At 38.4% G+C, this 24,626-nt stretch overlaps 1 protein-coding gene across 2 annotated transcripts; it reads right to left on the bottom strand.

The window, feature by feature from the left end:
* Positions 1-16,062: 16,062 nt before the first annotated feature.
* On the bottom strand, positions 16,063-24,437 carry MKKS (MKKS centrosomal shuttling protein; the record flags this gene model as incomplete). 2 transcript variants are annotated; one of them, XM_080716229.1, is made up of 5 exons in its annotated part: positions 16,063-16,503; positions 18,318-18,428; positions 20,109-20,284; positions 23,459-23,534; positions 23,724-24,437. In XM_080716229.1, the coding sequence occupies 5 exons, from the start codon at positions 24,435-24,437 to the stop codon at positions 16,063-16,065; spliced, it is 1,518 nt and encodes a 505-aa protein (XP_080572355.1). The 2 variants fall into 2 exon arrangements, with proteins under 2 accessions (XP_080572355.1, XP_080572354.1); XM_080716228.1 differs by having other exon boundaries at positions 23,459-24,437.
* Between the last annotated feature and the right edge of the window lie 189 nt (positions 24,438-24,626).

Here is a 24,626-nt window from a genome sequence, read left to right as displayed (position 1 = left end):
TATGTTTAAAATGCTTGAAGTGACATTAGGATGTTTGGTATTATATATAATTGATAAAATTCTTGGTAATGAGTATAGCTAACAAAATGAAAGTCCCTTGCTCTGTAGTTGAGGATAGAGAATAGTCTCAATCATTTCATAATTTATAAATAATTATAAATAAATATATAAATTATAAATATAATAAATTATATAAATTAAATAAATTAATTAAACAAATATAATAAATTATAAATAAATATAAATAATTTATAAATCAATATTTGTTTTGACTGAAAATATCAACAAGTGACCATTTAATCTAAATATTTTTCTCTTTTCAAAGTATATTTTTCTAGCAATAAATTGTTCTTATTTACAGAGCAGGTACACCAAAATCATCATTGTTTTATCCATTTTGACATCAAGTTCCTCAAGAATCATGCAGGTGGATAGGCAGGTCTGACAATCATAGGCCAATGAATGTTTTTAAGATTGAAATGATGCTCTCTTCCTAGATCAGTGGTTATTAGATGTACTTTTAGGCAGATTCATTACTTGTGTAGCAATTGGAAATATAAAAGCAAGGCAAAGGCAGTGTTTTCTGCTTTGCAGAAAATGAAGGCAATATTTATTTTAAGAGTAGTACTCATTAAATTCATTGGCAATCAGAGAGATACAAATCAAAACTACCCTGAGATTTCCCCTAACTCCAACTAGAATGGCAATCATTCAAAACAAAACAAATGCTGGCCAGGATGTGGAGAAGTAAGAACTCTAAAACATTGATGGGTGGGATTGCAAATTAGTGCAACCACTTTGGAAAACTGTAGGAAGGATCCTCAGAAGAATGGGAACAAACTTATGATCCAGCAATACCACTCCTGGGTATCTACCCAAAAGAATGGAAACCAAGCTACCAAATGCATTATCTATGTTCATAGCTGTACAATTCTCCATAGCCAAACTATGGAGCCAGCCAATATGTCTATCAACAGATGAATGAATTACAAAACTATGGGATATGTACACAATGGAATTTTACTCAGCTATCAAGAAAAACACATTGCATCATTTACAGTGAAATTGATGGAACTGGAGGACATTATGCTAAGTGAGATTAGTCAGTCACAAAAAATAAGAAATCGGATGCTCTCCCTAATATGCGAAAGCGAGGGAGAAAATGGGTCATAGGAAGAACTCTAGATGAAAAGGAGATACTACAGATGAGCAAATAAGGAAACCTAACTGAGGGAATGTGAGGGGAGAAGAGGGCAATTCTCTAATGCACATGATGTACTTTAACAAACGTATCAATGTCAGTCACTAAGCCAAACATGAGAAGGAGGACGGGGGAGGGAATGGGGTGGGAATTGGGTTAGGGCTAATTGGGTGATGTGTGCATGTATGTCTCTACCATCTTTTATCCCATTAAGATGTATGACTACAATGCACCAATACAAATTTTTTTAAAACTTGATTTTTGACACTTTATAACAGTAAAATAAAACCTACAAATTAATGATTTTCTACAGTACTCACTGTCTTGTAAATCCAAGCATTTGGGGACACTACTGACTACATCCTTTGGTTTTATATTCCAAATGATATGTTTCTTAGCCAATAGAGGGTTATAAATTTGGAAAACCTGGAAAGTCTCAAAAGAAAATAAAAGGAGTTCCAGTTAGGCTCCTTATCTATTCAAATTATACTGGTAGTCCTAGTAAATGCAACAAGGTTCTGCAAAAAAGGAACAGACAGAACTGTCATTTCTTTCAAGTATAATTATTTATTTTTAAAGGGCAAGAGATCTAACTAAACTATAAGAAACAGTAAGGGCGAGGAATTTGAGTAAAAGTCCAATATCCTAAAATCAATGCCCTGGACTTTGATAATCAATTATGTGGAAAGTTATAACCAACTGGAAAACGTGACATCACAGTTTCATTCAAGCCAGGCATGGTAGTACACACCTGTAATCCCAGTACTTGGGAAGCTGAGACAAGAAGATCAAAGGTTCAAGGACAGCCTCAGTAACATAGACTCTCAGCAACCTAGCAAGACCCTGTTTCAAAAATAAAAAATAAAAAGGGGTATAGCTCATAGGTAGAATGTTCCTGGGTTCAATCCCCTGTACCGCAGCATCCTAGTACTCAGTATCCCAGTACTAAGTATCCTAGTACTCAGTATCCTAAGACTCAGTATCTCATGGTACTGAGGATTGAACCCAGAGCATTCTACTTCCAAGCAACACCCCAGTCCTATTTTTTTATTCTTTACACTGAAACAGGGTCTCATTAAGTTGCAGAGGGCCTCACTAAGTAACTGAGACTGACCACAAACCTGTGATCTTCCCGTCTCAGCCTCCCAAGTACTGGAATTACAAGTGTGAGCCACCACGTCTAGCTAAAAAAAAAAAAAAAAAAAAAAAAAAAAAAAAAAAAAAATATTGCCCAAGATAGGTATGGTGGTGCATTCTTGTAATCCAAGTTACTTGGGAGGCTGAGACAGGAAGATCACAAGTTCAAAGCCAATCTGGGCAACTTAAGGAGACCTCATTTCAAAAATTAAAAAATGGGGGGCGGTCCTAGAGATACAGCTCAGTGGTAGAGTGCTTGCCTAGTATGAGTGACACCCTGAGTTCAATCTCCAGTGCCTGTGAAAACAAGAAGTTAACTCTAACTATCCACCATCTAGCAAAGCTCCTGCTGGATCTGTCTGCTGAGAGTATCTTTAGTCTATCCATGTCTTTCTTCTTTGACACCTGTCATAGGTTCTTCCCTATTCTACTGAATAGCTTTTTCTTGGTGGTACTGGGGACTGAACCCAGGGGCATTTGATCTTTGAGCTGTACCCTCAGAGCCCTATTTTATTTATTTGTAAATGTTGAAACAGATTCTCACTAAGTTGCAAAGGGCCTCACTAAATTGCTGAGGCTGGACACAAACCTGCGGTCCTCCTGTCTCAGCCTTCCAAGGGATTCTAGGTGTGTACCACCACGCCTAGCTACCTACTGATGAGCCTTCTAATGAGGCCAGTCTCCCTAAACTCACTACTTCTCTCTCTACTGCCCTCTGATGTCAATTTAAAACAATGTCAAGATTACCATTGTTCTTAAGATTAATCCCAAACTTTTCATTACAGTTTATATATCTCCACCTGGCTTGGCCCCATGAATGCTTTCAGAATCACCATCCATAGCATTTACCCTCACGATATAAGCCCTCATGATATAATTCCTCAGAGATGTTCTCTCCTGCCAACGGGCCTTTGCTGTTCTTTCTGCTTGGAATCATCTCATTTCTCCCTTATCCCAATGAACTCTAATCAGCCCTAAGATTCCATATCAGTCATCTTTTCCATAGGCAAGGTCTCCTCGATCCCCATGACACTCTTCTCTGAAAGTCATTATTATTATCTCTTCTTCATAGCTTATCTGTAAGTTTATCTTTAGGTGTGTGATTAGTCTTTAACTCAAACAAAACCAAGAGTTATGTCTTTTCATATTCACCATGGTCCCTAGCTGTGGCACTAGGTGCTGAAAAAAATTGTATAGAGAAATGAAGTCAGACAGGAAAAATATGTGCACAACTTGACATGGTCGATAAATAGGTCTGTCAGGCGGTGGCCCACGCTTGTAATCCCCGCGCTTGGGAGGCGGAGACAGGAGGATCGCACAGGTTCAAAGTCAGCCGCGCTGGCTTAAGAGACCCTGTTTCCAAAAATAAAAATGTATAAAATAGGTCTGGGAGTGTAGCCAGGAGGTAGAAGGGCTTCCAGGAACCCCAGTACCACCAAAAATAAAACAAATAAATAAAGACTAAAAAATAGGGCTGGGGCTGTAGCTCAGAGGTAGAATGGAATGCCCCTGGGTTCCAGCCCCAGTACAAAAAAAAAAAAAAAAAAAAAAAATAGGTCTTTATTAAATGAATGAGAGGAAACAATCTGCTTCTCAAAAAGTAAGTCACAGGTCAGAACACCAACTGCAAACGCCTTATATTTAATTTCATATTTTAAAATTATCTCCACAGCAGAGTCTCGGTATTTATATCATTAGAGTGAAAATAAAACCAGAAATGACTTAAAATATGAGAAGAGAGACTCAGCTGAGGGGAATCGAGAATTATTTTATGGAAGAAATGATTAAGATCTGTCTTAGAATGCTCAAAGAAGAGCAAAAAAAATATTTAAACAAAAATTAAATTCATCTGTTTTAAAGAATTTGGTTTCACATATTATAAATTAAAAGTTTTATTATATTTTATTATCAAGTCAATGTAGCCTAATTTAATAAAATGTTAATGCATAGTGAATTCCGAAGTAAAATAAATAAGATGGCTGATAATTTCTCTCGAGGAATTGATGGGAATTTCTGTTTTAGTTTTGAAAAAGCTATTAATTTTGCTAAGTAATCCAAGGATCTCTAAGTTGTTTTATAATCTTAGAGAGTTCCAAACTTATTTCAAGCATATTTATTAATTTCTTCTCACCAAAATACAAGTAAAAGCAAAGAGATGCAATATAATAGTTTTGATCATATTTTAAATACCATCAAGAATTATGTTAACAATTTGATCATAAAAATTAAATCCAATTTTTAAAATACAAGGCACATCAAATACCTTTGTAATGAAAGCACTTCCTCTCTATGCACAGAGCCTTTGTACTGATAAAGTGAAATATTATACAACAATCTCTATGTCCAGTATACCGAGATTGTCATGAAAATATAATACATATTCCCATTGTAGTTAGTCCCTAACATAACCTCAGAGAATTATAAGGCATCCAGTTAAGTCACTAACCCTTACAAAAAGACTTCAAAATTAAGCAAATGATTGAATATCTTTGGAAGTACTTAACTAAACTTAAAAATTTATAGTGCCTTATCTCAGCTATTTTTTAAGTTTTTTTTTATTTGGGGAGAATTTTAAAATTAAAGTGGAATTGTCTGATTGTTGGATTTTGTTGGAAGATTTTGTTTAGCTCCACTTACTGAATGCTGTTTATGGCCAGGCTCTGTATTAAGAGCTTTTAATTAATTGTTTTATTTGTTCTTCAAAATAACCCCACAAAGTTAAAAACTCACAAGCGTTTACCCAAGTATATAAACCAAGGTCTCAAAACACCAAAGTTCTTGAACATTTAAGACATCCTTCCTTTCATATAAATTGCTTAGATGCACATATTTCATCAAATCTACAAAAGTCTGTAGAACATGTCAATTGTGTGTGTGTGTGTGTGTGTGTGTGTGTGTGTGTGTGTGTGTTACTGGGGATGGAACCCAGGGGCCTTCTACCTCCAGCTCCACTTCTAGACCTAATTTATATTTTTCTTAAATTTGGAAACAGGGTGTCTTAAACCAGGGCGGCTGGCTTTGAACCTGCACGATCCTCCTGTCTCAGCCTCCCAAGCACGGGGAATACAAGCGTGCGCCATCACACTCGGCAAACATGTCAATTTTAATAACAATTTTTTTCTTATTGCAGTACTGGGAATGGAACTCAGGGGCATTCTACCTCTGAGCTACACTCCAGCCCTATTTTTTATTCTTTATTTTGAAACAGGATCTCACTGAGTTGCAAAGGGCCTCACTGAGTAGCTGAGGCTGACCATGAACCACGATCCTCCTGTCTCAGCCTCCCAAATGCTGGGATTACAAGTGTACACCACCACACCCAGGAAATAATAACAGTTTTTATAAGGAAAAGAAGGACAAAATAATATACTTGGATTTTAGTAAATGTTCTAATTTTAGAAAAGTTAAATGTGGGTAAAATAGCCATGTAGATCTTAAAGCTATGTGTGATTTATTATTTCCACTAGTAGTGAACAGTAGTCATACCTTGTTTGTTTGTTTGTTTGTTTGTTTGTTTGTTTTGAGATGGGATCTTTCTAAGTTGCCCAAGTTGGCCTTGAACTCAAGATCATCCTGCCTTAGCCCTTAGAGTAGCTGGAATTATGGGCATGGACCACTGTGTCCAACTTAACTTTTTCTTTTGTGCTGCTGGGGATTGAACCCAGAGTTCAGAGCCTTTGTAAGGCGTATGCTAGCGTATACTAGTATGCTCAGTATGCGGCTAGGCAAAAGCTCTATCACCGAGTTATATTCTCAGCCCTTTTTAAATTTGAGGGTTTCAATAATTTTCCAGTCTGGCTTCAGACTTGAGATCCTCTTGTTTTAAACTCCTGAGTTGCTGAGATTAAAGGTTTGAACCACTGGGCTCAGCTTTTCATGGTCTTTCAAAATTATAGAAATATAGTATTAGGCATTTAATAATGGCTAACTATTCAAACAGCAAGAAAATAATGAAATATGCTGGGCATGGTGGCACATGCCTGTAATTCGAGTATTTGGGAGGCTAAGGCAAGCGCCTCAGCAATTTAACAAGACCCTTAGCAAACTTTTCAAGACTGTTTCAAACTAAAAAATAAAAAACAATTGGCTAGGGGTGTAGCTCAAAGGTACACCCCTAGCCTCTAGTTTAAGCCCAGCACCACAAAAATAAACAAATGCAATGAAGTACTTATGAAGTAATATAGAAATACTTTGATACTTACAATGAAGAACTTTAATATCTTAATGAAGATCACAAGACCTGAATAGGGCCTATGGTGCAGCTCAGTGGTAGAGTGTATGCTTAGCATGCACAAGGTCCTGGATTTGATCCTCAGTACAATACAAAATGAATTAATAGAATGGCCACCATATTCTTGAGTGGAAACAATAATCCCAAATGAAATTTTTTATTATTATTATTTTTTTTTGGTGGTACTGGGGTTCCTGGAAGCCCTTTTACCTCTGGGCTACACTCCCAGACCTATTTTTACAATTTTATTTGGAAACAGGGTCTCCTAAGCCAGCGCGCGCCACTGGCTTAGAACCTGCGCGATCCTCCTGTCTCTGCCTCCCAAGTGCGGGGATTACAAGCGTGTGCCACCACGCCCGGCCAAATGATAATTTTTCTATGAATTAATATCTACGTTTAAAGTGAATTTCAATTCCAATTCATTGTATGTATGTATGTATGTATTTTTGTGGGTCTGGGGATGGAACCCAGGGGCATTCTACCTCTGAACTACACCCCCTGCCCTATTTTTTATTCTTTATTTTGAAACTGGGTCTCACTACGTTGCAGAGGGCCTCACTAAGCAGCTGAGGCTGTCCGCGAACCACGATCCTCCAGGTCTCAGCCTCCCGAATGCTGGGATTACAAGCGTGCGCCACCATGCCCGGCTCCAATTCATTTTAAAACTGCATAAAATTAGCTTCAAGTTCATGTGGAAGAATAAAACTTAAAAATAGCAGGATCATGTATTCAAGAGAAAATCAACTGGGTGAGGTGGCACACGTCTTTAATTCCAGCTACTCAGAAGGGTGAGGCAGGAGAATTGCAAGTTCAAAACCAGCCTCCACAAGTTAGCCAAACATATCTCAAAGAAATAAAAATATAAAAAAGTCTGTATGTGTAACTTGTAGAGCACTTGCCTAGCATGCCTGAGAACCTGGGATCGACCCTAACACTGCAAAACAAAGACAGAAACCAAACAGTGAAATAAGGGCTTCCTTTAGCAGACATAAAAATTTTATGAAGCCACTGTCATCAATAGATGTGATATTGGTTTACGAACAGGCAAATAAATCTGTAGAAAATGTTGTCTACAAATAGATCTCCACACGGATGAAAACATAACATATGACGAAAGTGCTATTTCAATTAATTAGAAAAAGAATGTTTTTAATTTTTTAAGATGAAAGATGTTGGCACAACTGGTTCCCTATAAGAAAATTAGGTTGAGTTTCTACACTATAACATATGCAAAGATAAATAATAGGTGGCTTCAAAACATATTTTTAATTGCTCAAATACGTTAAATTTTTTTCAAAGAGCAGGGGGTATGGTTTGGAAGTATAACTCCCTTAGGTCAATAGCTGACACCATAATAATAATAATAATAATAATAATAATAATAATAATAACAACAACAACAACAACAACAAAAATAATAATCAAACAAATGAGAACAAAAAGAAAGCACCACGTTTAGTCTGAGGATAGGCAGCTGGTTAGAATCATGATGACAGGCTTTTTGCTTTAAAAAGCTAAGTACTGCCAGGCATGGTGGCGCATGCTTGTAATCCCAGCGCTTGGGAGGCTGAGACAGGAGGACTGCACAGGTTCGAAGCCAGCCTCAGCTACTTAGTGGGGCTCTCAGCAACTTAGTGAGACCCTGTTTCCAAATAAATTATATAAAAAATAGGGCTGGGACTGTAGCCCGGAGGTAGAGGAGCCCCTGGGTTCCACCCCCAGTACCACCAAAAAAATAAAGAAATAAATAAAAATAAAAAGTTATGTACCTAAATATACATAACTTTAATGACGCATATAAGAAAATAAGTATAAAATATATGTGGGGCAAATTAATGTACCAAGTGAAAATGTAGAAGGCCTGTTAAGAAGTATTTGACCAAATTCTACTTGCAATGGTGAGACTACAATTAGCTAATGGTCCTCCAGGTTGCGCATCAATATACGCTAATCACCGTGTGTGAAAGCACTCACATTCCTGAACTTTTGCCAACACTAGTTACTATCTTTCTGTTATGGTTTGGATTTAGGAGGTCTCCTTGACGTCAGGTCATAGACAAGGCAGCCATGTTGAGGAGACTTGTTTCTTGTTTGCTGAGGAAGCCCCTGGGGGTGAGGCCTGGAGGTTGTACACGGTTCCTTCCCCTCTACTCACTCTCTGCTTTAGGTCTCCGTGATGTGAGAGCAGAGCCTGCTGCACTCCCTGCGTTCTCCATGCCATGTTCCAGGTCCTCTGATGTAACCTGGCCTCACATGGACTGAAGCCCTGAAAACTCTGGAACAGGGAGCAGGTAAATCTACCTTTGTCTAACTTGTGTGATCGGGTGTTTTGGGTCACAGCAGTGGAGAATGCTGACTGAAACACTTGCTAATTTAATAACAGAAAATAGACTCTTTTTAATTTGCACTTTAAAATTACTAATAAGAGTAGACAGTGTGTAGCCTTTCCATTCTGAGTACCTGTGGACCAACCAATCCTGATTCTATTATTTACCCTAAAGAAATAACTAGGAATATGGGAAAAAGACATATACAAGGTGTTCATTGTATTGTTGTTTATATTAATACAAAATTGAAAATAGATTAAAAGCTCATCTCTTTAATTAATTATGGTATAATCTCTACAACTAAAAGTTTCTTCACATGTTAAAAATGATACAATAGTAAAATATGTACTGATTTATTATTATTATTATTATTATTATTATTATTATAATGTTCTTGACTTTTTAAGTAGAAGGAACAGATTGTAAATAACATCCTATATGTTTATATTGTTAGAAAAGTCTTCACAAAAATAAATTTAAAATATGCACATAAAATGTAAGCAGTGGTTATCTTTCAACAATTGGACTACGCTTATTTGTATTTTCCGTGTGTGTGTGTGTGTGTGTGTGTGTGTGTGTGTGTGTGATATTTTCCAAATTTTTTTATTATTGCAAGGTAGTGTTATAATACTTGTATAAAATTACTTTAAAAAGTAACAGAATCAACTTCTTGAGGCCAGGAATTTTAACAAACTGCGAGTTTTCTTTTTTGGGGGGGGTCTTGTTTTCTCTTACTTTCAATACTATTAACTATCATGTCTGTCAAAAACCAAACAAACAAACAAAAACAAACCAAAACTTAATTAATACTTCCTGAAGTTAAATCACATTACTTCGAAAGCTAGAGGGCAGCTCGGCATGGTGGTACCCGCCTGCATTCCCAGTACTTGGGAGGCAGGAAGATCACATTTGAAGTCAGCCTCAGCAACTTAGCAAGGCCTTTAGCAACTTTGTGAGACCCTGTTTCAAACTAAAAAATAAAATTAGGGTGGGGGTATATGTTAGAGATAGGACCCTTGGGTTCAACCCCCAGTGACCTCCCACAATACACACAAAGCTATAGGGCTAGCTGCAATGGCCTGTGAATGTGATCTCATCTACTCCAGAAGCCAAGGCAGGAGGATCTCAAGTTGGAGTTCAGTCTGGGCAGCTTAGTGAGACCCTGTCTCAAAATAAAATGGGCTGGGAATGTAGCTCAGTGATGTAGTGCTTGCCTAGTTATTTGCAAAGTCCATAGGTTCAATCTCCAGTAATGCAAAATAAATAAAGAAATACAATTTTAAGAGTTATAGCATGCCATAATTACTCAATGTAAACAACTATATGGCAAAGTACAAAAATATTAGATATTCAAAATTGTCTTTTCCTTCAGATTAAGAGATAAATTATTTAGACCGCTCAAACAGAGCCCTAGACAAGATATTTAATCTCTTCGACTATTCCCCAAAGATTATCGGAAAGGAATAACCTAAATGAATATTTTGACAGGCCTTACTTTATGAGAGGGATTTTTGTCCATGATACTATTGAATTATAACCTTACTGATCTACATGACTACAAACAATGTTATTTTACTTTACAGTTATCCAGAAAACTGTCCCACAATATAAGAATTTAGAGTCTAATGGTTGACATAGAAGTACTTAAAATTTCTCTCCTATCATCTAAACATTTTATATCCAAACAGGTTTGGTTATACAAACTAGTGAGTTGAAGGATACCTATGATAATAAAAGATACTAACAGCATATAACTTAAGTATCCTGTATAAAATACTTTACCACAATGTTTGTTTAAAATGTGTAACAAATATTTTTGAATAAGACACAAGTGGAAGAATTAAGGCGTAGGGTATACGAGACTAAATAGTGGTTTGACTTAAAATGCCCTCTACTTTGCTTTACTTCTCCGCTTTTTTCTTTGTTGCCCCAAACCCTGTCCTCATTTGAGTAATAAGAGGCTAGTTCTGTCTCTGGCTAAGACACATGATACAGAAAACTTTAATACCTCAGGTCCTGTGAGTCCTGCAAAAGTCCTAATCAACTATCACGGACTTCAGCCGGTCTGACCGCGCCCCTCCTTTCCATTTCTTTGTGGTTATTGGGGTTTCCTGTGTGCGGAGGTATCGCATAAGGCAACATCCAGATCTCAGTCTTACTTTAAGCCACTGATCTGTACCTGAAGCTTAACCAATTTTTTTTTTTTTTTTTTTGGTGGTACTGGGGGTGGAACCCAGAGGCTTTCTACTTCCGGGCTAAACTCCCAGACCCATTTTATATATTTTTGGAAACAGGGTCTCACCAAGTTGCTGAGAGCCTCACTAAGCAGCTGAGGCTGGCTTCGAACCTGCGCAATCCTCCTGTCTCAGCCTCCCAAGAGCGGGGATTACAAGCGTGCGCCACCACGCCCAGCTTACTCCCAGACCTATTTTATATTTTATTTGGAAACAGGGTCTAAGTTGCTGAGAGCCTCACTAAGTAGTTGAGGCTGGCTTCGAACCTGTGCAATCCTCCTGCCTCAGCCTCCCAAGTGTGAGGATTACAAGCGTGCACCTAACCTTTTTTATTTATTTATTTATTTATTTTTTTTTGCTATTTTCCCTTATCATTTATGTCCCAATGAAATTTTCTGAAATTATTTTCAACTCAACTTTTACCATCTGAGTTTAAATGATGATACCCTTGAACTATTAAGAAAGTCATTTTTGTTTTTTACTTCTACTATTTTTCTTCTTCTCCTCCTCCTCCTCTTCCTCCTCCTCCTCCTCCTCCTCCTCCTCCTCCTCCTCCTCCTCCTCCTCTTCCTCCTCCTTCTGTATTAAGGATTAAATCAAGGGCCTTTTACCTCTGAGCTCACCCCCAGACCATTCTATATTTAATTTGAAGTAGGGTCTTGCTGAGTTGCTGAGGCTGGCCTCAAACCTCTGATCCTCCTGTCTCAGCCTCCTGTGTGCACCATACCCAGTAACTATTTTTCTTTTTATTGAGGCAGGATCTTGTTATATTTAAGGACTCAACTGGTCTTAAACTTCTGGTATTAAGCCATTCTTACACCTCAGCCTCCTAAGTATCTGAGACTATAGGTACACGTTACCAAGCCCAGATAGTCCTGGTATTTCCTACTAAGGCTTATACATAAACTTAGGAAACTCAAATTCAAAATCTGTAGACATTTAAAGGAGAAAGAAGGGGTAAAGAGAAAGACCAGAGGAAAAGAGAATGATATATAATGTAAATATTATATATCATATATATTTTATGATATGTAATATATATTTATACATATTATGTATATTATATATCATGCATAATATAGGAGATATAACATATACATATATAATATACACACGTGTATATATTATATATGCATATATGTGTTTATGTGTGTGTATATATATATATATACACACATATATGTACATATATGGAGAGAGAGAACATATGTGCAGAAGCGTGAAGAGTGTGTGAGCGTGTACCAGTGAACTTCTGCTCCACTTGGGACCACAGTCCCCGCCAAATACCTAAAATAGCATCGGCCTTCACCCACATGGTCCTTGGATCTGCTCAGTGCGAGGAACCAGTCTTCCGCCACCCTCAGAAGAGGGAGCTGTGACCAGTGGGTGGGTCGGGACTTTGTTCCAGGGCTCAGAAGGGAGGAAGAGGGCAGAAAAAGAAGCCGCAGCTTCTTAGGAGAGTGCGAGGAAGGCGGCTCAGATGGCCCAGCAGGTTCTTGTCCTCGGTTTGCCTCCTGAGCTGGCTCACTGGAGATGTCCTCTGCCTCTGGAGAGCCTCCCTGGACCCCGCCAGTGACGAGGTGATGATGCCTTCCCAGGTCCTCTGCTTCAGGTCTCTCCTGTGGCTGCAACAGCGGGCTGCACTCATCCCAGGCTCCCCAGTGAGAAACTCCTTCCAAATTCAGCTTTGTGGCTGTCGGCAGCATCGGTGCCTGGGGCTCTTGGCTGGGGACCGCTCTCAACTCGTGCTAAGCGGCCAGTTGGCAGTTTCCGTCGTGGCTGCTGGACTTCATCGGAGGGCAGATCAAGAGAGCAGCACATTCTTTTCCAGCCTGATGTCTGAAGTGACGTCCCACTGAAATCGGATAGGAGGAATAAAGTAGAAAGGGGGTGGAAGGGAAAAGGGAGACTCGAACATTCATCTGGAAACCTGGAGCTAAGGCTCCTCCTCTTTTCTCTTCAGGGCAGTGTTTCCCCCAGGTCACTCCCCCAGTTCTTGAGAAATGTGTGTATCTTTTTTTTTTTTTTTTTTGCGGGTCTGGGGATGGAACCCAGGGGCATTTGACCTCCGAGCTACACCCCCTGCCCTATTTTTTATTCTTTATTTTGAAACCGGGTCTCACTGAGTTGCAGAGGGCCTCACTAAGCAGCTGAGGCTGTCCGCGAACCGCGATCCTCCGGTCTCAGCCTCCCGAAGGCTGGGATGACAAGCGTGCGCCACCGCGCCTGCTTCTCACCTTTGAGGTAGCCTGCATTCTGCTCTGAGAATGTGTATCGTCAGTTCTCACTTTGTCATACCTCTGAAAACACCCTCTTGAGCCTTATGATGATACCATCACTAGGCCCAAACTGTACCCAAAGGTTGGGTCACCTGGATGTGAGATCACTGGGAGCCATCTTGGAGACTGTCTACCATATACACCCTCCCTTCCCGGTGCCCAAAGTCTCAATTTATTACAACATTATCTCAAACTCCAGAATGTCATTACTGAAATCAGGGTGGGGCGGCTGAGGCTCTGCAGATATATTTCTTTAAATTCACCTCCAGGAGCCTAGTTCCTTTTCAACCTCAGACCCATCAAGCTAAAGAGGGAAGTTGCTGGGCTGGTGTACACGCTTCTAATCCCAGTACTTGGGAGGCTGAGACAGGAGGATCACAGGTTCAAGGCTAGCCTCAGCTACTTAGTGAGGATGTTTCAAGATAGAGAATTAAAAATAGGGCTGGAGGTGTAGCTCAGAGGTAGAATGCCTCTGGATTCAATCCCTGGTATTGAAAAAATAAAAATTAAAAAAATAAAGACGGAAGTTATTTGCACATGCCCTCCTTCCCCACCGCCAAACATTTCTGTTAACAGAAGAGAAAAATAGGAGACAAAGAAGTGTCTAAGTCCAGTCTACATTCAAGTCCTAAAACCAGGAGGCGGGAGTCCTTAGGCCATCTTAAAGGCTGCCTGCATACTGCCCTTCTATTTGGTTCTAAAAATAAAAGGAGTAAAACTATAGAGAACTGCTTGAGGAAGAGCTAATTTTTCAATGTCTTCAGCATTGCTGTGAATTTGCATATTGCAATTTTTCCTACTAGAGGAAATTGGTTAAAAACTCCACTTTCCTTTATCATGGCATAGAAGTGATCACTGATTTTCTTTTTTTTTTTTTTCAGTACTGGGGATGGAACCCAGGGGCATTCTACCTCTGAGCTACACCCTCTGCCTATTTTGTATTCTTTGTTTTTAAACAGGGTCTCACTAAGTCGCAGATGCCTCACTAAGTAGCTGAGGCTGTCCATGAACTGTGATCCTCTTTCTCAGCCTCCGAATGCTGGGATGAAAAGCCTGCGCCACCACGCCCAGCTGATCACTGACTTTTTAATTCCTTAATTTCCCAAGACTTTCAAAATGTTTTCCTAGAGTTTAATGTGACACCTATTAGAGGGTCATATTTATTCCAGTAGCTGTTTTTATTTCATCTTCAACTATCAATACACATTGCTGTTTTGTGAAATTTGGATAGAATATTCTTTATTTTCCTCCTTTTTCTATCAGTCCAGACCAGTGGTTTTCAAACAAAGATGGTTTTGCTCCCTAAGGGAAAGTAGACAATATCTGAAGACAATTTTAGGTTTTCAACTTGGGTGTGCTATTGACGTATTAGGTAGAGGCTGGGCCCTGCTAACCTCCTACAATACACAGAACAACTCCTGCCCATAAAGAATCACCTAGTTTTGAAGTTAACAGTATAAAGGCTGAGAAAGTCTGGTCTAAAAACAAGTAAGTCCTTCCCACTTTACATATGAAGATATTACAAGGTCGTTCCAGCCTTAGCTATTATATAAAATGATTTTTTTACACAAACATTGCGTTTGTGTAAAATTCAAACTATATTCCTGGGTGAAATTTCTACTTTGAATATGTGAGCTGGTCTAGCTTCTTTTATTTACTATTGACTGAAGTAGAGAAATAACTTCTACTTCCTTTTTCTATGCTGTTTTGTGAAATTTGGATAGAATATTCTTTATTTTCCTCCTTTTTCTATCAGTCCAGACCAGTGGTTTTCAAACAAAGATGGTTTTGCTCCCTAAGGGAAAGTAGACAATATCTGAAGACAATTTTAGGTTTTCAACTTGGGTGTGCTATTGACGTATTAGGTAGAGGCTGGGCCCTGCTAACCTCCTACAATACACAGAACAACTCCTGCCCATAAAGAATCACCTAGTTTTGAAGTTAACAGTATAAAGGCTGAGAAAGTCTGGTCTAAAAACAAGTAAGTCCTTCCCACTTTACATATGAAGATATTACAAGGTCGTTCCAGCCTTAGCTATTATATAAAATGATTTTTTTTCCAATTACACATTTCCTCAAAATAACAAAAATATGAAATTGTGATCCAGACTAGGGACTGTAGACAAACCAGTTTTACATAAAAACTCAACTACCAAGTAATACAGTCTGAGATAAAGGACACTGAGTACAGTGATATTTCACTAAATGTGCAGTTTTAGAATTTCTTTTATTAAGAAACATATTATGTGCTTTGTAATATTTTGGAACCCAATTTTATACTCTAAACATCTACAACTGCTGAAAATTAGAAAATATCTTTAAATACATCCAAACTAGAGCATGGGTTAGAAATTCTTAAATTTTTGTATGTTCTTAGAATGACATTAAACAATAAAAGATCACAATGTACAGCAGTTGCCATGGAATTACTAAGATAACTACATCTTTAATAACAATGCTTCAGATTTTTATTATCCTAAGAAATTTTTATTCAAGAATCAAACCTTTCCTTAAACAAGTGTGTTTATATTTTTATGAATCCTCTGTCTACATATGCACTAGAGGATTTTGAGAGAGAACAATACACTCAATATTTCTCTTCCCCGATACCTCAATAGTTTGTTTCACAATATAAACATGTTACTCCATTGTATTAATTTTTATCTTCAATGACACATGAAATATCTAAAATCAAATTGGCCGTCTCTACAGCTGCCTGCAGGCCACTAAGCTTTGCGGTCAAACAGTCCACAGTCAGATTGGCAGCTGAGCCCACGACTTCATGAGGAAGGCATGTATTGGGTGCAAAAGGATGATGCGTGCTTTTTAAGAAAGACCAGCTGAGTTCTTCCTGGCTCTTGTATAATCCACAGCCACATCGTGAAAGCGAATCTGGCCAGTTAAAAACAGAAGGAGTATCTGCCTGAACTGACCAGAAGTGTCCATACTTCATGTCGGTGAGAACGTCGCCTCCATCGTGTTCTAAGGAGCCAGCCACAGACGCTAGGGCACTGCAAAATGCTTCAACAACCAGATGGAGTTCCGCCCGGGTACATCCATTATCACTGAGAATGCCCTCCGGTTCCTTAAAAGCCTAAAGGTGATAAAACCATTCAAAACATATGCAGAGCGATTAATATAAAAATGTTGCAGAGAAGATACTTGGTTAAAACCTTATTCCTAAAGTTACTACTTCCCTTCATATATTGCAGAGTTTGGCAACGATGCTAATGGGCTTGTCTGGATCGGGCCTTAACCTGGTCATGGTCAAAATGTCCGCTCCCCATCATGTTGCCCGATGATTGGGTCAGAAGAACCCCACCACCAGCTTATTCTACATGACTGTCTTGCAATGCCTCCTTTCCTGTATGAAGGGTAAGGCACAATGCATATATTACAGGCTTTCGTGCACACAGGGGGAAGTTCCTGAATAACAATAATACCCCGAATGAAGTACTTATCACATCATCAAAATGTTTCGGATTTGTTTACAATGAGAATGCACATATTACAAAGATACCATTTTGGGATAGGTACAATTTTCACTTCATTATTTTTAAAATGAAGATTCTTCTTATTAAAAGAAATTAATTACAACATTATAAGACCTTAAACTGCTTTTTGGCTCTACTACCCTAAAATGCTCATTCTAGAAATTTCTTAAAAGAGAAAATTTAACGTATTACCAAACTATTAACTGGATGATGGTTAAAAAACACATATCCTAACTATTTAAAAACAGCCACCACTTCTTTTGGTAACAGGTGAGATCATCTGTATTGCACATTTCCCCCCATATCCTCAATGCTACACTGTTTCTTCAAAATCTACCAAAGATATCTCCTTCAAGGCAGGCATGATGACACATGCCTATAATCCCAGTACTTGGGAGGCTAAGAAAGGAGGATCACAGGTTTGAGAGCAGCCTCAGTAATTAGTGAGACTATCAGTAATCTAGTGAGATCCTGTTTCAAAACAACAACAACAAAAATAAGGGCTCTGGATATAGCTTAGAAGTAGAATGTCTCTAGGTTCAGTCCCCAGTACCACACCTGAAAAAAAGATACTTTCTCCACAATACTTTCTCTAGTTTATTCAATTTAATTTGCAGATTTTATTATTGCCACTCAGTATTAGTAGATTGGCATGGACTTTTTCTCATAATGTGTATTTTGATAACTTTTCATGAATGAGCTTTATTTCCAATAGATTTTATTTGGGAAAGCAGAAAGGGCATGTTGATAGAAAAGTCTGCTCTGTCTCCTACCCCAACCATCCACCAGAAGCTCTGTGGAGCCTCTCAGAAGCTCTGGTCTAAGAAGTGAAATTGACTGTAAACATTTGGAAAACACATACGCCTTTCTGTATCTGTTTTGCAATGAAGTAGTCTAGGACTTATGAAATAATTATTCAGAACTACAATATACTAAAGTAATCTGACAACAGTCAGGAAATGGAATTTTTTTAGATTAATATGAATTTCTGTTCAATGGAACTAATATACCATACATGGATACAAATTAAAAATGATAATAAATCTGACATTTGAAATGCTTTAATACATTAACTTTTCCTGATGTTCTAGAAGGTACAGACATTTTGTAAGACCCTCAATTCTTTCATTGTGAACATCAATTATTGTTGAATTTCAGTAGTTCCTCTCTCTAAGATGAGAAGTCCCAATTCAAATTGCTAGCTTCTGTAGACAATGAAGAAGGGGATCATTTGCTAAAAGATCTGCAATAAAGAGCTTACCTTATATTTATAAGCATTGTCAAATATAACATCTGTGGTGGACTACTGAATAATTAGGCGTTAAAAGTTCTAGGGTATTACAACTGACTTATGATCTCTTAGAACACAAGCTGCTGAGGACTCAGGTAAGTGGAAGAGGCCAATCTAACTTACCTTGTGTCTGATATATGCCGCCAGATGGGTTTCAGTGCAGCCACCTCCCAACAAAACCCATGGTTCCCTGAGCGTTAACTGCAAGACGTGCAGTGCCGCTTGACATGTGAGCTAAAAAAGAAACTTGAATCAGGCACTGGATCAGATACAGGAAGAAGTACAAACGTGTTCTCAAAGCAACGCAGATGGTAGACTCAAAGAGCCCAATTTTAATTGAGAAGGAACAAAATCTGTTTTGTCAGGGTTGTAATGAGGTTAATACATTTTAGAAAAATAAAGATTAGGGGTAAGCCAGGTATAGTGGCACATACTCATAATCTTAGTACTTGGGAAGCTGAGACAAGAAGATTCCAGGTTTCAGACTAGCTTCAGCAACTGAGGGAGGATCTCAGCAACTTAGCAAGACCCTGTTTCTAAATAAAAAACAGAACAAAGCTGAGGTTGCCTCCAAGTACAACAAAATAAAATAGACAAATAAAATTAGGTATTAAAGAAAAACACTTTAGCCAGAAGCCTATTTTCCTAAAGCTAGATCAAAATTTTCTTACATATGCCTTTAGCTTTTCAAATTATGATTTTCAAATGGCCTCAAAATATCTGGGTCAGCAAGGTTTGCTTGTACTAACAAAAAAATTTAGTCTAAATAAATCAGTTGTATGAATGCTATAGTATTTATTTAAAACTGTTTTGAAATAGGCTGGCTTTAAACCCATGATTCACCTATCTCAGTCTCCCAAGTACTGGGATTACAGGCACGCACCACAGTATCTAGTTTATTATTTTCCTGTGTTACTATTATCAGAGAAAAATAAACTACTAAGATGGATGATTGGTACTGACTGGAACCAATGTTCTAAGTGACCTATTCATACACATTAACATTAAAGAATATACAATTACAATTATTATTTTTGTGTATGGTATTAGGGATTGAACCTAGGGGCATTCTCCCTTTGAACTACATTCCCAGCCCTTTTTAGTTTTAGTTTTGTTTTGTTTTGAAATAGGCTCTCCTAAGTTGCTGAGGCTAGCCTCAAACCTTCAATTCTTGAGTGTCAGCCTCCCAAGAACTGGGATTATAGTCATGTGCCATCATGTCCAGCTTAAATTAATTTCTTAAGAAAAAATCAGGGTTGGGGATGTAGCTCCACCATTGGGTAAAGTACTTGCTCAGCAAGTTCAGGGACTTGGGTTCAATTCCCTAGTATCACATTCGGGAAAAAAAAAAAAAAAAGCCATAACAAGGATCTTTTAGGTTTCTTGTAAATAAAATAATAAATAATAGAATGCCGGGCATGGTGGCGCACTCTTGTAATCCCAGTACTTGGGAGGCTGAGACAGGAGGATGGAGGTTCACGGACAGCCTCAGCTACTTAAGCAAGCCCTTTGAAACTTAGTGAGACCCTGTTTCAAAATAAAGAATAAAAAATAGAGCTTGGAGTGCAGCTTGGAGGTAGAATGCCCCTGGGTTCCATCCCCAGTACTCCAAAACAAACAAACAAACAAACAAACAAAAATTATAAATGCAAAACATCAAATTTACGATGTCACAATTAAATTAGCTTACTAAAAATAATTAATTAACTTACTTGTGACTTCTCTTTTTTTGGAGTTGGAAATGAATCCAGGACCTCAGCACCACCCCCACTTCTTTCATTTTTATACCACTACTGAAGTTATGGAGAAAAAGTCATGGCTCCCTAAAGTGAAAAGACAATTATGGTACCTGCTGAGTGACTACTTTATCCCTGCATCAGCCCCTGGCAATGGAGCTCAGAGTTTACTCCCTACCTTCAGCTCATCCCAGGCAGTGTCATTTCTGTTGCAGAGAAGCAAGCTGCAGATAGTCGCTTCATTAGGGATAAGATGAAAAAATTGTTTGGAGCCAAATTTTGCAGAGCACAATTCTTTCACGGTTCCATAACTACTAGGCGATATCAAGTCCAGGGAACCAATAGGCTGTGTTCCTATTTTTTTTTTTTTAAGTACAGAAAGCACAAGATGTATAAGTACAGATAGAGCAAACCACCATTTAAAATGAACAAATATCAATAAGTTAATATTTATTTCTAGCTAATATAAATGCCCCCCAAAAGCTTGTCACTTAAACATGAAATGTGAATAAAGAAATAAAAAGCATCTTCCTAAACCTGAAATTAGTATTCTGCTATTAAAATGATATGCAAATAAAGCCAAGACTCTTTTGGTTTACACACCTCTCTCTGAACATCTGTTAGAATCTATTTTGACTTTCTTCACAGAAAAAGGCACAGCGAATGTTGCACACATTCTTAGGAAACCTATTCAGAGATCAGAACCTCACTCACACAGAATGAAGGCGACAGGAGGGAAAAGGCTATTTTTTTTAAAAGGCATTACTATTTTAATTTAAAACAAATAAAACTATCCAAATATTTTAGTTAAATTTTTGGGGGGCTCTATTTAGGGAATGTTGAGAGCTTTTTTGGGGGGGTATAGTGACTGTTCTTATTTAAATAGCTACTTAAATTATGTTAAAATGACATATTTCATTTTTCTATTCTTTGATCTATTAAGTATTTTCCCTCCACCTGTAGAGATAAAATAGTAAGCCATAATCACAATCAAAACTATGGACAAAGGAGAAGCTATGATGGCGTGGATGTTTGCAGAGTCTCTAAGTGGAGTGACTACACCAAGCTTCTACAAGAAATAACAAAGTTAGTTTAAGTCTAAATTCTAAAACTGCAACAGTAGTCACTCTTTTGAACCAGTTTCCTTTTCTTTTAAATTAATGGAGTTCAAATGTTTAATGCTATTTTCTTGCGACATATGAGTTAAATAATAATTATCAACTAGTATGGTAACACACCCTCCATTCGAAATGTTCCATACTTTGATAACTGACTAAATAAGCTGGGCATGGTGGTGAACATCTGTAATCCCAGTACTCGAGAGGTTGAAACAAGGGATAACAGGTTCAAGACCAGCCTCAGCAATTTAGCAAGGCTCAGAGGTAGAACACCCCTGGGTTTAATCCCCAGCACCACAAAACAAAACAAAGCAAAACAAAACATAAACAACAAAAACCCTTAGTAATCTAGAATACTCAATATTCCTAAACTGGAAACTACCAGATTGATGAAAAGATAATAGATATTAAAAATGAGTCTGACCTACAGTATCAATCAAGAGTTCCAAAATATTATTTCGATTATTTCTTAATCATTTTTCACTTTGATGGTGATTCGAAAGTTACAAAGGTAAGGCAAACAGATAGAATATCTGACATGCATACTAAGTTTAATCACTTATAATAAGCCTATAGTGAACATAAAATCATTAAATAACTTAAAAATTACAGGCTGGCTGGGCAGTCTAGTGCACACTTGTAATCCCAGAATGCGGGAGGCTGAAAGAGGAGAAGCACAGGTTCAAGGCCAGCCTCAGCTACTTAGGCTCTCCAACTTGGTGAGACCCTGTTTCAAAATAAGAGTACTGGGGAAAAAAATTTACAGGCTGGGCATGGTGGCACATACCTGTAATCCTAGTTCCACAAGAGGCAAAGGAGGAATCATGTCAGCTCGAAGTTTGAGACGAGTCTGGGCAACACAGTGACACCCAGTGTCAAAACCAAAACAAATCAAGCTGGGCATAGTGGTGCTTGCCTATAATTTCAGTACTTCGGAGGCTGAGACAGGAAGATTGCAGGTTCAAGGACAGTCTCAGCAAATTGTGAAACTCTGATCAACATAGTGAGATCCTGTTTCAAAAAGAAAAAAAGGGGGGCCTGGGGGTGAAGCTCAGAGGTAGAATGCCCCTGGGTTCAATCCTAACTACCACTAACAAAACAAAACTATAATCAGCGCAGAACTAAATGATCATCTGACAGGTTGTCATGCAGTTAAAGAGATACTGAAAAGTGGTTTGAGTCAGGAGCTCTTTATTTATTTTGGCTCCAACAGGTGAATATAAACCTTATGTACACGTGACTTTATTTGGTGGAGATTTTGAAATATAATGAATCTCTTGCCTACTATAATTCATGTTACTAAATGTATACTATCATCAGTTTGACAAGAATTTTATTTACTATATATATATATATATATATATATATATATATATATATATATTGATGGTACTGGGGTTCCTGGAAACCCTTCTACCTCCGGGCTACACTCCCAGACCTATTTTTTATATTTTTATTTGGAAACAGGGTCTCTTAAGCCAGCGCGGGTGGCTTCAAACCTGAGTGATCTTCCTGTCTCCGCCTCCCAAGCGCGGGAATTACAAGCGTGCGCCACCACGCCCGGCATTGACAAGCATTTTAAAACACATATTGGGTAGCCCAGGTTTGTTATAGGTGCTGAAAGTAAAAAATGTCCTTGTTTCTCAAAGTGCTCAGCTGAAAATATTTTTTTATATTTAAAGACAAAACATATATGGACATGGGCCCCTCCACCCCTAATTAGGCACAACTATTTGGGCAGAAGCACTGAAGTTAGTTGGCATTACGATAAAAGTGAAGAAGGAGGCTATTCCAGCTATAAAATTACCAACTGAATTTTTTTCGGGGGGTACTGGGGATGGAACCCAGGGCCATTCTACCTCCAAGCTACACCCCCATCCTATTTTTTAGTCTCTATATATTTTGAAACAGAGTCTCACTGAGTTGCGCAGGGCCTCGCTAAGTAGCCGAGCTGTCTACGAACCGCGATCCTCTGGTCTCATCTCCCAAATACTAGGATTACAAGCTTGTGCCATCACGCCCGGCTACCATCTGAATTTAACATGGTTTAAAAGCTTTGGAAATTTGAGTAGTAGAATAATTTGGGGGTAAAGTATAAAAGACTATGGTTATGAGAATGACGTCTCAATTACTTGTAAAATATTTGGGGGTTAGATTATAATAAACTAGTACATTTTAAGGCTGGAAAGTATCCAGAAAAATGACCATAATCACTCCATTTTTAATAAGTGAACAATAGAGGTTCTTTTTTAGGAACAACCGTGTTGCCAGAAATGCTACACATGCTGTGAGGTTGGCGGCTTCTAAAATTTTTCAAGATCTTAACAGTGACACAAACCAAGAATATCTCTACTCAAAATATAGTGTGACTTATTAACTGTAAGGGGCAGAAGCTGAGCGTGTATTTTACCTGTCACCTTGCTCAGGGGCTCCATCAGAGCCGCTCCAACTCTGTCTATGGCAATAATGTTATGCGTGCTGAAGAACTGTTTCAAAGACGGGTGGATAACTTTCTGGCACAGGACGAGACCTACATGGTCACTAACTAGCTGCCTTCCTAGGTTAAGCAACTGTTCCAGCACTGCATTTTCAAGAGACATCCCGTAACTGACCACCAAAGTTCCTTCTCCGGGATCGGCAAAGTCTCCAGATAAAGATATACAAAAGAGAGCCACTTTGAGGGCGGCTGACTTTTGGATAGGTAATATTAGCTGATCTTCGGACATCTCAATGAGTACCCCAGGTAACACTGCAGAATCGCTAACTCTTTGACCTTTTAAAGGTACAATTAGACTCTTTCCTAAAATGATGTGATCTTCTGCATTTTCTGGAATTGTAAGCAAAAAGGCTCTCAGGACCAAAGTACTGATATGATCTATTTCCTTTTTGGTGAGCATACAGGCAGGTTTACTTGTTAATATACTGCGCACCAAACAGAGGAGGAGCTGGGCACTACCAAAGTCAACGGGGATTCGGCAACCACAGGCCTTGGACTTGAGATAATCGGTGCAAAGACTCAAAAGATGCTTATTTAACTTAATGACAGTGGTGGGTGTCAATTCTATTCTCTGAGCATTTTCAATCAGGTTGCAGCAGAGAATGGCTGTGAATAAGCCACAGTCACTGAAACACGACACGTGGTTCTGTATGGAAGTCGTCAGGATCTTTACTATGGGGTGGGTGACTGGCAGGTTACGAAGCAGGGCTGAGCACTGGGAGGTTGTGCACACAGACCCTCCCCGGCCGTTGTGCAGCTGCTTCAGCCTACCCTCTGGGCCGTAGCACGACGACACAAGTCCCCTGAAGACAGACAGTTTGGCCCTGACTTTCTCACTTGTCAGTGGTTCACTTTGACATAGTGATGGTTTCTTAGCTTCGAAACGAGACATTTTACTTCAGGTGTAGCTTTTATTGTGTTAACCATGTTTTTCCACTTATTGCATTGTCATGTGCTCTAACATTAACAATATATTCTTCAGGAATCAAAGTCTGAACGCACAGCATTGTGGTGATAGAAGAGCTCTACGCTTCTGAAGGTAGTCAGTATATAATGATGTGTTAATCAGATTATTCACTTT

This window comes from Muscardinus avellanarius (genome assembly GCF_963383645.1).
Source record: "Muscardinus avellanarius genome assembly, chromosome: 19".
Lineage (NCBI taxonomy): Eukaryota > Metazoa > Chordata > Mammalia > Rodentia > Gliridae > Muscardinus > Muscardinus avellanarius.
The sequence above is the reverse complement of the archived record's forward strand: the minus strand, read 5'-3'. Positions and strand labels throughout refer to the sequence as shown.